We start from the raw sequence: 12,790 nt of genomic DNA on the forward strand, positions 1-12,790 counted from the left end.
CCAACTAGATGCATACCCACTCCCCCGCATATCTGACATGGTCAATCAGATAGCACAATACCGGGTGTTCTCGACGATTGATCTGAAGTCGGCATACCACCAGCTCCCCATCAGGGCTGAGGACCGCCAGTACACAGCTTTTGAAGCTGACGGTCGGCTCTATCACTTTCTCAGAGTTCCCTTCGGCGTCACCAACGGAGTTTCTGTCTTCCAACGGGAGATGGACCGGATGGTTGACCAGAACGCGCTCCAGGCCACTTTCCCATATCTAGACAACGTCACCATCTGCGGCCACGACCAGCAGGACCACGACGTTAATCTAGAGAAATTCCTCCGGACGGCCCAGCGGCTGAATCTCACATACAACAAAGACAAATGTATGTTTCGTACTACGCGCCTCGCTATTCTTGGCTGCGTAGTGGAGAACGGAGTCATCGGCCCAGACCCCGATAGAATGCGCCCCCTTATGGAGCTCCCCCTCCCCCACTGCCAGAAAGCACTGAAGAGATGCCTGGGGTTTTTCTCTTACTATGCTCAGTGGGTGCCCAACTATGCGGATAAAGCCCGACCCCTCATCAAGTCCGCCTCCTTCCCCCTGACAGCAGAGGCCTGTGCAGCCTTCACTCTCATAAAAGGAGACATTGCGAAGGCCACAATGCACGCTGTGGATGAGTCCCTTCCTTTTCAAGTGGAGAGCGACGCATCCGACTTTGCCCTAGCTGCAACCCTTAACCAGGCGGGGAGACCCGTGGCCTTTTTCTCAAGGACCCTCCAGGGCCCCGAGATTCGACACTCCTCTGTCGAAAAGGAGGCCCAGGCCATTGTGGAAGCCGTGCGACATTGGCGGCATTACCTGGCCGGAAAACGATTTACCCTGCTCACTGACCAGCGTTCAGTGGCTTTTATGTTTCATAATAAGCAGCGGGGCAAAATCAAGAATGACAAGATCTTAAGGTGGAGAATCGAACTCTCCACCTACAATTACGATATCTTGTACCGGCCCGGGAAACTCAATGAGCCCCCAGATGCCCTATCACGTGGTACGTGCGCCAACGCGCAGGTTGATAGGCTACAGACCCTCCACAATGACCTCTGCCACCCGGGGGTCACCAGGTTCTTCCATTTTATCAAATCCCGTAACCTGCCCTACTCCATCGAGGAGGTCAGGACCATGACCAGGAACTGCCAGATCTGTGCCGAGTGCAAGCCGCATTTTTATAGGCCAGACAGAGCGAGCCTGATCAAAGCCACGCGCCCCTTCGAGCGGCTGAGCATCGATTTTAAAGGGCCCCTCCCCTCCTCTGACCGCAATGTGTACTTCCTCAATATAATTGATGAGTACTCCCGTTTCCCGTTTGCCATCCCTTGCTCGGACATGACCAGTACCACGGTCATTAAATGTCTGAATGACCTCTTCGCCTTGTTCGGTTTCCCTAGCTATATCCATAGCGACAGGGGCTCATCTTTTATGAGCGACGAACTTCGGCAGTACCTGCTCGCGAGAGGCATTGCTACAAGCAGGACCACCAGCTACAACCCCCGGGGTAACGGCCAGGTGGAAAGGGAGAATGCGACAGTCTGGAAGGCAGTCCTTTTAAACTTAAAATCTAAGGGCCTTCCGACCTCCCGCTGGCAGGAGGTCCTCCCTGCGGCGCTCCATTCCATTCGGTCGCTGCTCTGTACACCCACCAATGCCACTCCTCACGAGAGAATGTTCTCCTTCCCCAGGAAGTCCACGTCGGGGATTTCGCTACCAACATGGCTGACTTCTCCAGGTCCCGTCCTACTGCGGAAGCACGTGAGGACCCATAAGGCGGACCCCCTGGTCGAGAGGGTGAGCCTCCTCCACGCCAACCCGCAGTATGCTTACGTGGTGTACCCGGACGGGCGGGAGGACACAGTCTCCATTCGAGACCTCGCACCTGCAGGTGCTCCTGAAACACCCTCTTCGCCACCCACCGCTACTCCTGCCTACCCCCAGGACACAGTCCCCGCACGAGACCTCGCACCTTCGGGTGCCTCTGAGAGACCACCATCGCTACCTCCCATTACCCATGCTCTGACCCCTGTAGACGGCATGCAGCAGCCCCAGGGTCCGCCACCTGCTACACCTCCTCTGAACGAGACACCGGGTTCACCATTGGATGCTGCACCATCACCGCCGCTGCTGCGACGCTCAGGACGGCTTACAAGGCCTCCTGATAGACTTCAGTACACGAATTTTTAGTGCACTTCACCCCGCCGGACTCAATTCTAAACAAGGGGTGAATGTGGTAAACCACTGTTGTTAGTATTGTTGTTCACTGTTAGTACTGTTGTTCACTCTTGCATATTGTTGTACTTGTCTGTGCATGCCTCAGCTGACTCCGCCCCTGGCTCCACCCTCATGGCTGGGTATAAAGGTCGCTGCTCAGAAGCCTCCAGCCCTTTTGGATACCAGGCAACCACAAGAGGCATGCTCTGTTCTTTGGTAATAAAAGCCTGTTTATTACTTTCTCAATCTCCAGTCTTTTGTAGCAATTGATAGTGCATCAAAGTACAAGTAAATTGCTGTTTCACCTGGGAGGGGTGTTTGGTGCCCTGGACAGTGGGAAGGGAGGAGGTAAAAGGACAGGTGTTGCATCTCCTGTACTTGCACAGGAAGGTGCCGTGGGGTGGGGAGGGGCTGTTGGGGGTGATTGAGGAGTGGACAAGGGTGTTGCGGAGGGAGCGGTTCCTTCGGAATACTGAAAGGGGAGGGAAGGGGAAGATGCGTTTGGTGGTGGGATCACGCTGGAGGTGGCGGAAATGGCGAAGGATGATCTGTTGAATGTGGAGGCTGGTAGGGTGAACGGTGAGGACAAGGGGAACCCTATCGTGGTTCTGGGAAGGAGAAGCGGTGAGAGCAGAAGTGCAGGAAATAGAACGGATACGGTCGAGGGCCATGCCAACCACGGTAGAGGGGAATCCTCGGTTGAGGAAAAAGGAAGACATATCGGAAGCACTAGTATGGAAGGTGGCATCGTCAGAACAGATGTAGCGGAGGCGGAGAAACTGAGAGAATGGAATAGAGTCCTTACAGGAAGAGGATTGGGAGGAAGTGTAGTCCAAGTAGCTGTGGGAGTCAGTGGGCTTGTAGTGGATGTTTGTCAATAGCCTATCCCCAGAAATGGAGACAGAGAAGTCAAGGAAGGGAAGGGAAGGGAAGAGTCAGAGATGGACCATGTGAAGGTGAGGGAAGGGTGGAAATTGGAAGCAAAGTGAATGAAATTTTCTAGTTCAGGGTGAGAGGAGGAAACGTCACCGATATAGTCATCAATGTACCGGAAAAAGAAGTGAGGGAGGGGACTTGAGTAGGACTGGAACAAAGAATGTTCCACATATCCCACAAAAAGGCAGGCATAGCTAGGGCCCATGTGGGTTCCCATTGCAACACCTTTAATTTGGAGGAAGTGAGTGGAGTCAAAGGAGAAGTTGTTCAATGTGAGAGCAAGTTCAGCCAAGTGGACGAGGGTGGTGGTGGATGGGGACTGGTTGGGCCTCTGTTCAAGGAAGACCTGGAGCGCCCTCAGGCCGTCCTGGTAGGGAATGGAGGTGTAGAGGGATTGGATGTCCATAGTGAAAAGGAGACTGTTGGGGCCAGGAAACTGTTAAAGTGGTGGATGGTGGAGGGCATCGGAAGAGTCGCGAATGTAGGTGGGAAGAGACTGGACAAGGGGAGAAAAAATAGAGTCGAGATAGGAAGAAATCAGTTCCGTGGGGCAAGAACAGGCTGAAACAATGGGTCTACCAGGTCAGCCCTGTTTGTGGATCTTGGGAAGGAGGTAGAAGCGGGCTGTGCGGGGTTGGGGGACTATGAGGTTGACAGCCATGGAGGGAAGATCTCCAGAGGAGGAGGTCAGTGACAGTCTTGGAAACAATGGCTTGATGTTTGGTAGTGGGGTCATGGTCCAGGGGGAGGTAGGAGATGTCAGAAAGTTGGCGTTCAGCCAATCCTGTATATATCAGCTTGGTTCAGTGGTAGCACTCTTGCCTCTGACTCGGAGGTCATGGGCTGAAGCCCTGAGACTTAACCATTTTATCTAGGCTGACATTTCAGTGCAGTACTGAGTCCTACATTATCAAAAGTAACATCTTTCCGCTGAGATGTTAAACTGACCACCCACCACCCCTGCCCCCTCCCCCTCACCTGCATGTAAAAAAATTGTAGAGCAGCAGGGGAGTTATTCTGGTGTCCTGGTAAACATTTATCCCTCAATCAATACCACCAAAATACATTAACTGGTCACTTATCTCATCACTGTTTGTGGGCCCTTGCTACATTCAAATTGGCTGCCGCATTTGCCCACATAACAATAGTGATTACACTTCAAAGTAATTCACGTGAAATTCTTTGAGGTGTCCCGAGGCCGTCAAAGGCGCTAAATAAATGCAAATACTTTTTTTATATTTGGATGATGCTCCTAGATTGTGAATGGGGCAAGAGTCTTACTTGAAATGTTAGACATAGTTTTTGCTAATGATCTTCCTGACCCAACTGTGCAATGTAGCCTCATCCAGCTTACCACAAAAAAAATCTACCTCAACATGGGTTCTGAACAAGGATAGAAGGAAGATGTTGTTGTCAGGTGACAAAATCAACTGCTGTGTGGGAGCAGGGAGCTGAATTTTGCTGGACCTTGTTCTGATTAGGCCCTGGGTTAGTGATGAGAAGCCTAGTATGTGGTTCTGAAGTCCCAGGAGAAATTGTGAAACGTCTTTTCACCTTTCCTTGACCTGTCAAATCCTGATTCATCTAAGAAAATGTACATTTTTGCAGTGAGACTATTTCCTGGATGTGATACCTGGATAATTTGACTTAGGGTGACTATCTCAAACTTCCTTTTCAGAATGAAGGATCCTTGCTCCAGAAGTTGGAAGCCCCATGTGTTTTCTAGGCCTGACAGAACTCTTTCTATGATCCCAATGAAAAGTAAGTTTGTATCTTTTTCTTAACTTATTCTTGGGATGTGGGTAATGATGGCAAGGCAGCATTTATTACCCATCCCTAGTTGTCTTAAGGTGGTGAATCTGCATCTTGAACCTCTGCAGTCCTTATGATGATGATGTTTCCACAATGGTGTTACGGTTTAAAGGCTCTTTGATATGCATATCCTTTAACTATCCTAAGAAAACCCACTCCCTGAAGTATTGGCAGGCATCTTATGAAATAAAGAGCTTAGTGATTACCTTTGTATTTTCCTTCAGGATGAAGTTCAGAACCATTAGGTGCAAGATTGGTTGAAATTATGAAATAATGGGAATAAAACCCTGAGTCTTCCTGGTTCGACAAGCTACAATCTGAGTGAACAATTTTCTGAACTTCCCTCTTCAAAAGACCTTGGGACATAAATTTGTTTTGGGCGTTGGTGCAAAACAGGCGAGTGCGATAAAATACAATGGAAAAGAAAATGGGCCGCTCTTGCCTTGCTTCATTAATTTTGGGGGGAATGTAGGCCATAGTCTTCCTTCACAGTTTTTTCCATCCGGTAATCCAATGAAATGGTGTGAATCTATATGAAGTCATTGGATGCAGCCCCACAGTGCATCCCACAGGGATTTGGACCCACTGGAAGTGGAGGAAGAAAAGGCAGCAAGTTTATTTTCTGGGGCCTTGCTGTCTGTTCTGGCAAGGACACAGTCCCCAGGATGTAGCGGCTACATTAGCCTTTTTAATAAATCTGTTGGGAAGCTTGAGGTCCTCAGGCACAGTTACTTTATATATAATGAATGAAAAAATTTATGGGGTGATTTTGACTGTCATTGAATCATTGACATCGCAATAATTTAATACAATAGAAATAAAGATCACAAATGTAAATTAGTATAATATGAAAACACCCTTGTGACTACTTGTGTTTTAGCTTTCTCTTATGCGTGCTTCTACGTGGTGCTTCCCCTGTAGCTTCAACAGATGTAGAGGCAGTGTGCTCGCTTCCCTGCTGCGCCTGCTTAGACGCCTTTGGCGATCATCCTCTCGGTTTGGGAGCCTTGGAGGGCTCTGCCAAAGTCTGCTCCTCCTGCAGCTGTGCAGGGGCAGAGATGGCCATCTCTGTTGGGTGAGGCATCTGGGGCTCTGACTGAGAGCTCGGCAGTGGCATGGGAGTGTGAGCGCTTGTAGAGGAGCCCCAACTTCCTTGTTCTCGACCACCACCATCCCTCTCATGGTCACCCGCACTTCACTGCTAGCAAGTAGCTGGGGAGCACCTTGCTGCACATCAGTGGGGCCATGTGGACCCGTCTCTGTACTGACAGTCCTCATAATGGGGACGTCCTTGTACCTCTGGTTCCTCTCCACGATAGATGCCCATCTATCCTCCATAGCTGACCATCTATCTAGAAGAGTCACCATGTTGGTTTGTGTCTAGCGATTTATGTCCTCCATGGAGGTTGCCATCCTTTCCATGGTGGCACCTACATTCGCCATTGTGTGCACCATGGCAGTGCTCATGTTTGACATGGACTCCTCCATTCTCTGCAGACTCGCAGTTACCGTGGTTGCAAACCCAGTCAGAACCTCCTGCACTTGTTCCTGAAGCTCCAGCACCGCTCTCTTTCTGGATGGCCCCAGAGGCACAGCGTCTACATACAGCTGAGCAGAGCTAGGAGTGCCCTGCGGCCTCCGACGAGGACTCTCTACTGTTGTCCCTGTCTTCACCATCTGCTCCTGCTCACTTGAGAGCTGTGATACACCAGGTGACTACACTACTCTATCTCGTAAACGACCCACCGAGGTGTGCGTGTGCGTCTCTGTGCTGGTGCTGGTGCTGGCTGGACTCATTTCTGCTGACGCTACTCCCTCAGAGGCTGGAGGTTCCTCTGAGGAGTCCTCCTGCTCTTCCTCCTGGACAGTGGGGAGGCGGCCTCTCGATGGTCCTGTGGAGGAGTAAAGGCAGGAGTTAGACATGTGATATGTAGGTTGCAGACACATCCCATTGTGCAGGTGATCAGGACTCAATTTCTATGAACATCAGATCCCATATGAGTCACTCATGAATGCAAAATCAGAGGGTTGGAAATCAATTCTGTCACCAGTTTGCTGTACTGCGCCTGTCTCTCCATCCCCCACTTCCAGCTCCTCTGCACCTCCAACGATCTCCAGAGCTGCCTCCTCAGCATTCGTTAGATGCGCCACAGATGGTGGGCCTCCTCCTGTCCTCCCCCTCTCCCTCTTACTGTGGGCTCTCTTCCTGCAATGAAGGACACAAGTGGAGTTTCAGAGAGATTGATGGAGTGAGTAAGGAATGGATAAGATAGATGCTTAGAGGGAGACAATGATGGAGTGAGGTGCCAATGCCAAGGTTCCTCCCTGTGCGTTGTTAGTTGTTGTCATTGCATAACAGTGAGAGCAAATGTGAGGGGTGCATAGTAAGATGGTGAAGTGATTCTGTACATAGGGAGAGAGGGATGGGTGAGGGTGCAAGGGATGTTGGGGTGAGTTGGGATGTGCAGGAGTAGGTTGCCAATGCAGAGTGATGGGGATGAAAAGAGATGGGAAGCAGATTGAAGGTAAGTGTGATGTTATACTCACTTTTGCTGAGCGCAGCAAATCATTAAACCTTTTCCTACACTGCACCCAGGTGCGTGTAAAGACCGACCTTGCACTGACCTCCTCAGGAATTTGCAGCCAGGCTGCCTTTGTGTGCTGAGGAGGCCTCCTCCTTCCATCTGAAGGGAAGAGGACCTCCTTGCATCCTCTTACTCCCTCCAAAAGAGCATGGAGGGAGTCGTCATCAAACCGGGGAGCAGCCTTGGTCTGTTGCACTGCCATGCCTGCAGCAACCAGCATTCAGGTGCAGAAAAAAGAAAGTCATAATCAAAGGGGACATGGCCCCCTTAAATATAGAAGCCCCCAGCACGTCATCAAGCGCGATCACCCGACCCGCACCCACCGATTGGGCCGGGTAGCGCGCACGGCGTCCTTAATTAGGGCAATCAAGGGGAAAATCATTATAGCAGGGCGGCTGCAACCGGCAGTGGGACTGGAACACGCAAAACAATGGACCCGCCACCATCCTGCCCCCGGGCGGAAAATCCAATGGTTACTTTGGTGAGGTATCGGAGACTGCCCATGGCACACTGTGGTACGCACAAAATAACTAAGGAGTCAATACTTTTTTGTTCTGGATGATGTCCAGCTTCTTGAGTATTGTTCCAGCTGCGCCTATCCAGGCAATTGGAGAGTAGTCCATCGTACTTCAACCTGTGCTTTATGTATGGTGGAGAGGCTTTGGGGAGTCAGGAAGTGAGCCACCTGCCGAAGCACATCCAGCCTCTGACCTGCTCTAGAAGCCATGGCATTTATGTAGCTGGTCCAGTTGAGTTTTTGGTCAATTGTGACCCCCAGACTGTTGATGGGGTGGGGACCCGGTGATGGTAATGGAATTGAACGTAAAGGAGGGGATTACACTCTCTTGTTGGAGATGGTCATTGCCTGGCACTTGTGTGGCACGAATACTACTTGCCACTTATCAGCCCAAGCCTGGATATTGTCCAAGTCTTGCTGCATATGGGCATGGACTGTTTCATTCTCTGAGTAATTGTGAATGGAGCTGAGCACTGTGTAATCGTCAGTGAACGGCCTCACTTCTGATCTTATGATGGAAGGAATGTCATTGATGAAGCAGCTAGTGATAATTGGGCCCAGGACACTGCCTTGAGAAACTCCTGCAGTGATGTCCTGAGGAACTCATTCAGCAATGTCCTGGCACTGAGATGATTGGTCTCCAATGACCACAAGCATCTTCCTTTGTGCCAGGTATGACTCCAGCCACTGTAAAGTTATGCTCGATCTCCATTGACTTCAGTTTTACTAGGGCTCCTTGGTGCTACACTTGGTCGAATGTTGCCTTGAAGTCACGTGGGGTGTAGACTGGCATCAGTGATGATGCAGACCTTAAGAGGAGGCCGAGATGAATCATCCACTGGCCACTTCTGTATGAAGGTGATTGTAATCACTTCAGCCTTATCGTTTGCACTCACCTGCTGGGCTGCACCATATTTGAGGATGGGAATGTTCATGACACCTCCTCCAAGTTAGTTGCTTAATTGTCCACCATTATTTATGACTGGATTTGGTAGGACTGCAGTGCTTTGACATTGGTTGTGGGATCGCGAACTCTGTCTATAGCATGCTGCTTTTGCTGTTTAGCATACATGTAGTCCTGTGTTGTACTGTTACCAGGTTAGCACCTTATTTTCAGGTACACCTGGTGCTGCTCCCAGCATGTTCTTCTACACTCCTCTTTGAACCAGGGTTGATTACTTAGCTTGATGGTGATAGAGGAGAGAGGGAGATACCCGGCCATGAGTTTGTAGATTGTAGCGGTATACAATTCTGCTGCTACTGATGGTCCACAGTATCTTATGGACGACTAGTTTTGAGCTGTTAGATCTTTTCCTAATCTACCCCACCCAGCGCAGTGGTAGCGCCACACAACATGATGGAGGGTACCTTCCATGTGAAGATGGGACTTGGTTTCCACGAGAAGTGTGCGGTGGCCACTCCTACCAATGCTGTCATGGACAGACACATCTGCGATAGGTAAATTAGTGAAGGTCAGGTCAAGTAGGTTATTCCTTCGGGTTGATTCTCTCACGACCGCAAGCCCAGTTTGGCAGCTATGTCCTTCGGGCCTCAGCCAGCTCGGTCAGTGGTGGAACTACCAAGTCATTCTTGGTGATGGGCATTGAAGTTATTGCAATGAGAAGTCATATTAAACTTGTACTGAACCTTGGTTAGACCACACATGGAGTAATGTACACAGTTCTGGTCTCCATATTATAAAAAGGCTATAGAGGCATTGGAGAAGGTGCAAAAAAGATTCACAACAATGATACCAGAACTGAGAGGTTATAAGTATCAGGAAAGATGGAATGGGTTGGGGCTCTTTTCTCTAGAAAAGAGAAGGCTGACCTGATAGAGGTCTTTAAGATAATGAAAGGGTTTGTTAGGGTAGACATGAAGAAAATGTTTCCACTTGTGGAGGAGACCAAAACTAGAGACCATAAATATAAGATAGTCACTCATAAATCCAATAAGGAATTCAGGAGAAACTTCTTTACCCAAAGAGTGGTAAGAATGTGGAATGCACTGCCACAAGGAATAGTTGAGGCAAATAGCAGAGGTGCATTTAAGGGGAAGCACATGAGGGAGAAAGTGCATGCTAATAGGGTTAGATAAAGAGGGGTGGGAGTAGGCTCGAGTGGAGTATAGACCAGTTGGGCCGAATGGCCTATTACTGTGCTGTAGATTCAATGTAACTCAATGTACTTTCAGAAAAGGAGGACGATGAAAAGGATATTACTAGTAATTTTAATTAATTTATGAAATATATACCAGGGATAAGCAAAAGAATAATAACTCATATGACCTTCCTAATAATACATCAAGTACTGATTTATACTTACCAATCTTTTCAAGTTGTCTGGAGACATATGTAGAGTGCTCCCAAAGTTTAGCCCTAAAACATTTGGCTAGAATCAGTGCATTCAACAATGCTGAAAAGTTCTTCTTTTCTTGTTGCATAAGCAATTCCGAAAGACCTATTGATTAAACATTTGTGCAAAATGTTGAATTAGGAGACAAAATGAATGCTTCATTCTCTTGCAATATCCCTAAAATTCCTTGAACCATTAAGGAGGCAGCAAAGCTAACATGGATCTAGTTTCAATTTCAATATCTAATTTCCATTTATACTTTTCAATAGTTTATAACCAGTAAATAATCTTACTCAGTGGGGAAAAACTACCTAATTTAAAAGATTGCTCTTTAAAAGGCAATTAATTAATTTTATAATGCCAGTACTACCGATTAATATATGTGCTTGGTGGTAGTGTAAATTCAGTACTTTGTGTTTAATCTCTATTCACTCAGCAATTAGGAAAGAACACCAAACATTATTGGTGCTAAAAGTAATACTTTATTTTTGCTTACATTTGGTGACTCTCACACCACACTTAAATATCTTGGCTGTGTCTTGAGTTAATGCAAATTCTTGAACTGGAATACATCCTAGCTGGGCTTGAATTAGACTGTAAAAGAAGGAAACATTCAATTTGAAGTTAAAAAAAAATCAACTTTTTTGAAAAGTAAAGGAAATAATAGTTGAGCAATCACAACGTACATCACACATTTATTTTCACAAGGAAGATTTTAATAGTTTATTCAGTAGGTTTAGATTTCTTGAACTTACAAAGTGTGATAACCCACATTCTTAACTTATCTGACTCTTCTCTTCCCTTCCTCAACTTCTCTGTCTCCATTTCTGGGGATAGCTTATTGACAAACATTCACTATAAGCCCACTGACTCCCACAGCTAGCTGGACGACACTTCCTCCCACCCCGCTTCCTGTAAGGACTCTATTCCATTCTCCCAGTTTCTCTATCTCCGTCGCATCTGCTCTGACGATGCCACCTTCCATACTAGTGCTTCCAATATGTCTTCCCTTTTCCTCAACCGAAGATGGTTAAACATAAAGTGAAAGGAAATTCTATTAAAAATGAGTTAGACTGTCTGTACAGCAATGCACACAGTGTCCGTAATAAAACAGGAGAACTAGAGGCAATCATGCGTTGCGAGGAACCAGACATAGTAAGGATTACTGGGACATGGCTACAGAAAAATCAGGACTGGGAATTAAATATTGCAGGGTATAACATATTTAGAAAAGATAGAGGGGGAAAAAAGGGAGGTGGAGTAGCTGTACTTATTAAGGATAACATAATGGCAGTAGAAAAAAGTGATGCAGCTATCAGCAAGACAAAAATAGAATCCATATGGATAGAGATAAAAGATAATAAAGGATCAATCACACTAATAGGTGTAGTCTACAGACCACCTAATAGTGGAAGGGAACTGGAGGAAGAAATATGCAGACAAAGTAGGGAAGTGAGTAAAAAACATAGAATAATTATTATGGGGAATTTCAATTACCCCAATATTAATTGGACAGAAGAGTTAGATAAAGGGGATAAGGGAATGGAGTTCCTACAATGTGTACTGGACTCCTTTCTAACCCAGTATGTAAAAAGCCCAACAAGGAAGGATTTGCTATTGGATCTAGAAATGGGGAATGAACCAGAGCAGATAAGAGAAGTAAAAGTAGGGGAGCATCTAGGAAATAGGCATAATATAATACGCTTTATGATGATACAGGAAACTTTGTTATATCCGGCACCGACGGGACCGAGCTGTTGCCGATCTATCAAAACTGCCGGACATACAAAGTTAGTGTTGAAGCATACGGAGGTTTTCATCTCCGTATCTGACAACAAACACTGTTGCTTAGCAACAGCTTGTAAACAGTCGGCCCGTACCTTGGAAGCATCTCTGTAGCTTAGCAACAGCTTCAGAGAGACTTTCCAGAGCCCGACTGTTGAAAACAAAGCCACAAGAAGAAAAAAAACCTAACAAAACGGCTCCTGATTTCTGCCGGTAGATCGAGGTTTCCGGACATACAACCTCCGGATAAACCAAAGTTTCCTGTAATTGAGAAAGACATAAGTATGACAAAAACCAGGGTAATAGATTGGAGAAAAGCTGATTTTGAGGGGCTGAGAATAGAACTTGGGAAAATAAAATGGGCAACAATATTGGCAAACAACGATGTAGAACAGCAATGGGAAATGTTTAAAATGGTGTTCAACAGAATGCAGGGACAATACATTCTGCTAAAAGGAAAGAACAAACTAAACACTAATGAGACTCCATGGATGAAAAAAGCCATAAGGGAACAATTGAGGGTCAGGAAAGAGGCATACATTAAGTA

General features: G+C 47.3%; 1 protein-coding gene across 1 annotated transcript in view; it reads right to left on the reverse strand.

The window, feature by feature from the left end:
• hfm1 (helicase for meiosis 1) overlaps positions 1–12,790 on the reverse strand; it is a 181,819-nt gene that overhangs the window by 70,479 nt on the left and 98,550 nt on the right. The window contains exons 23-24 of the mRNA XM_085983383.1: positions 10,955–11,052; positions 10,429–10,563 (exon numbers count right to left, since the gene is read on the reverse strand). Coding sequence (XP_085839509.1) covers positions 10,429–10,563; positions 10,955–11,052 — 233 coding nt within the window. The remainder of the gene's footprint in view (positions 1–10,428; positions 10,564–10,954; positions 11,053–12,790) is intronic.

The sequence above is a fragment of the Somniosus microcephalus genome, chromosome 3 (genome assembly GCF_052327205.1).
Source record: "Somniosus microcephalus isolate GS21.2 chromosome 3, FLI_Smic_1.0, whole genome shotgun sequence".
NCBI classification, from domain to species: domain Eukaryota; kingdom Metazoa; phylum Chordata; class Chondrichthyes; order Squaliformes; family Somniosidae; genus Somniosus; species Somniosus microcephalus.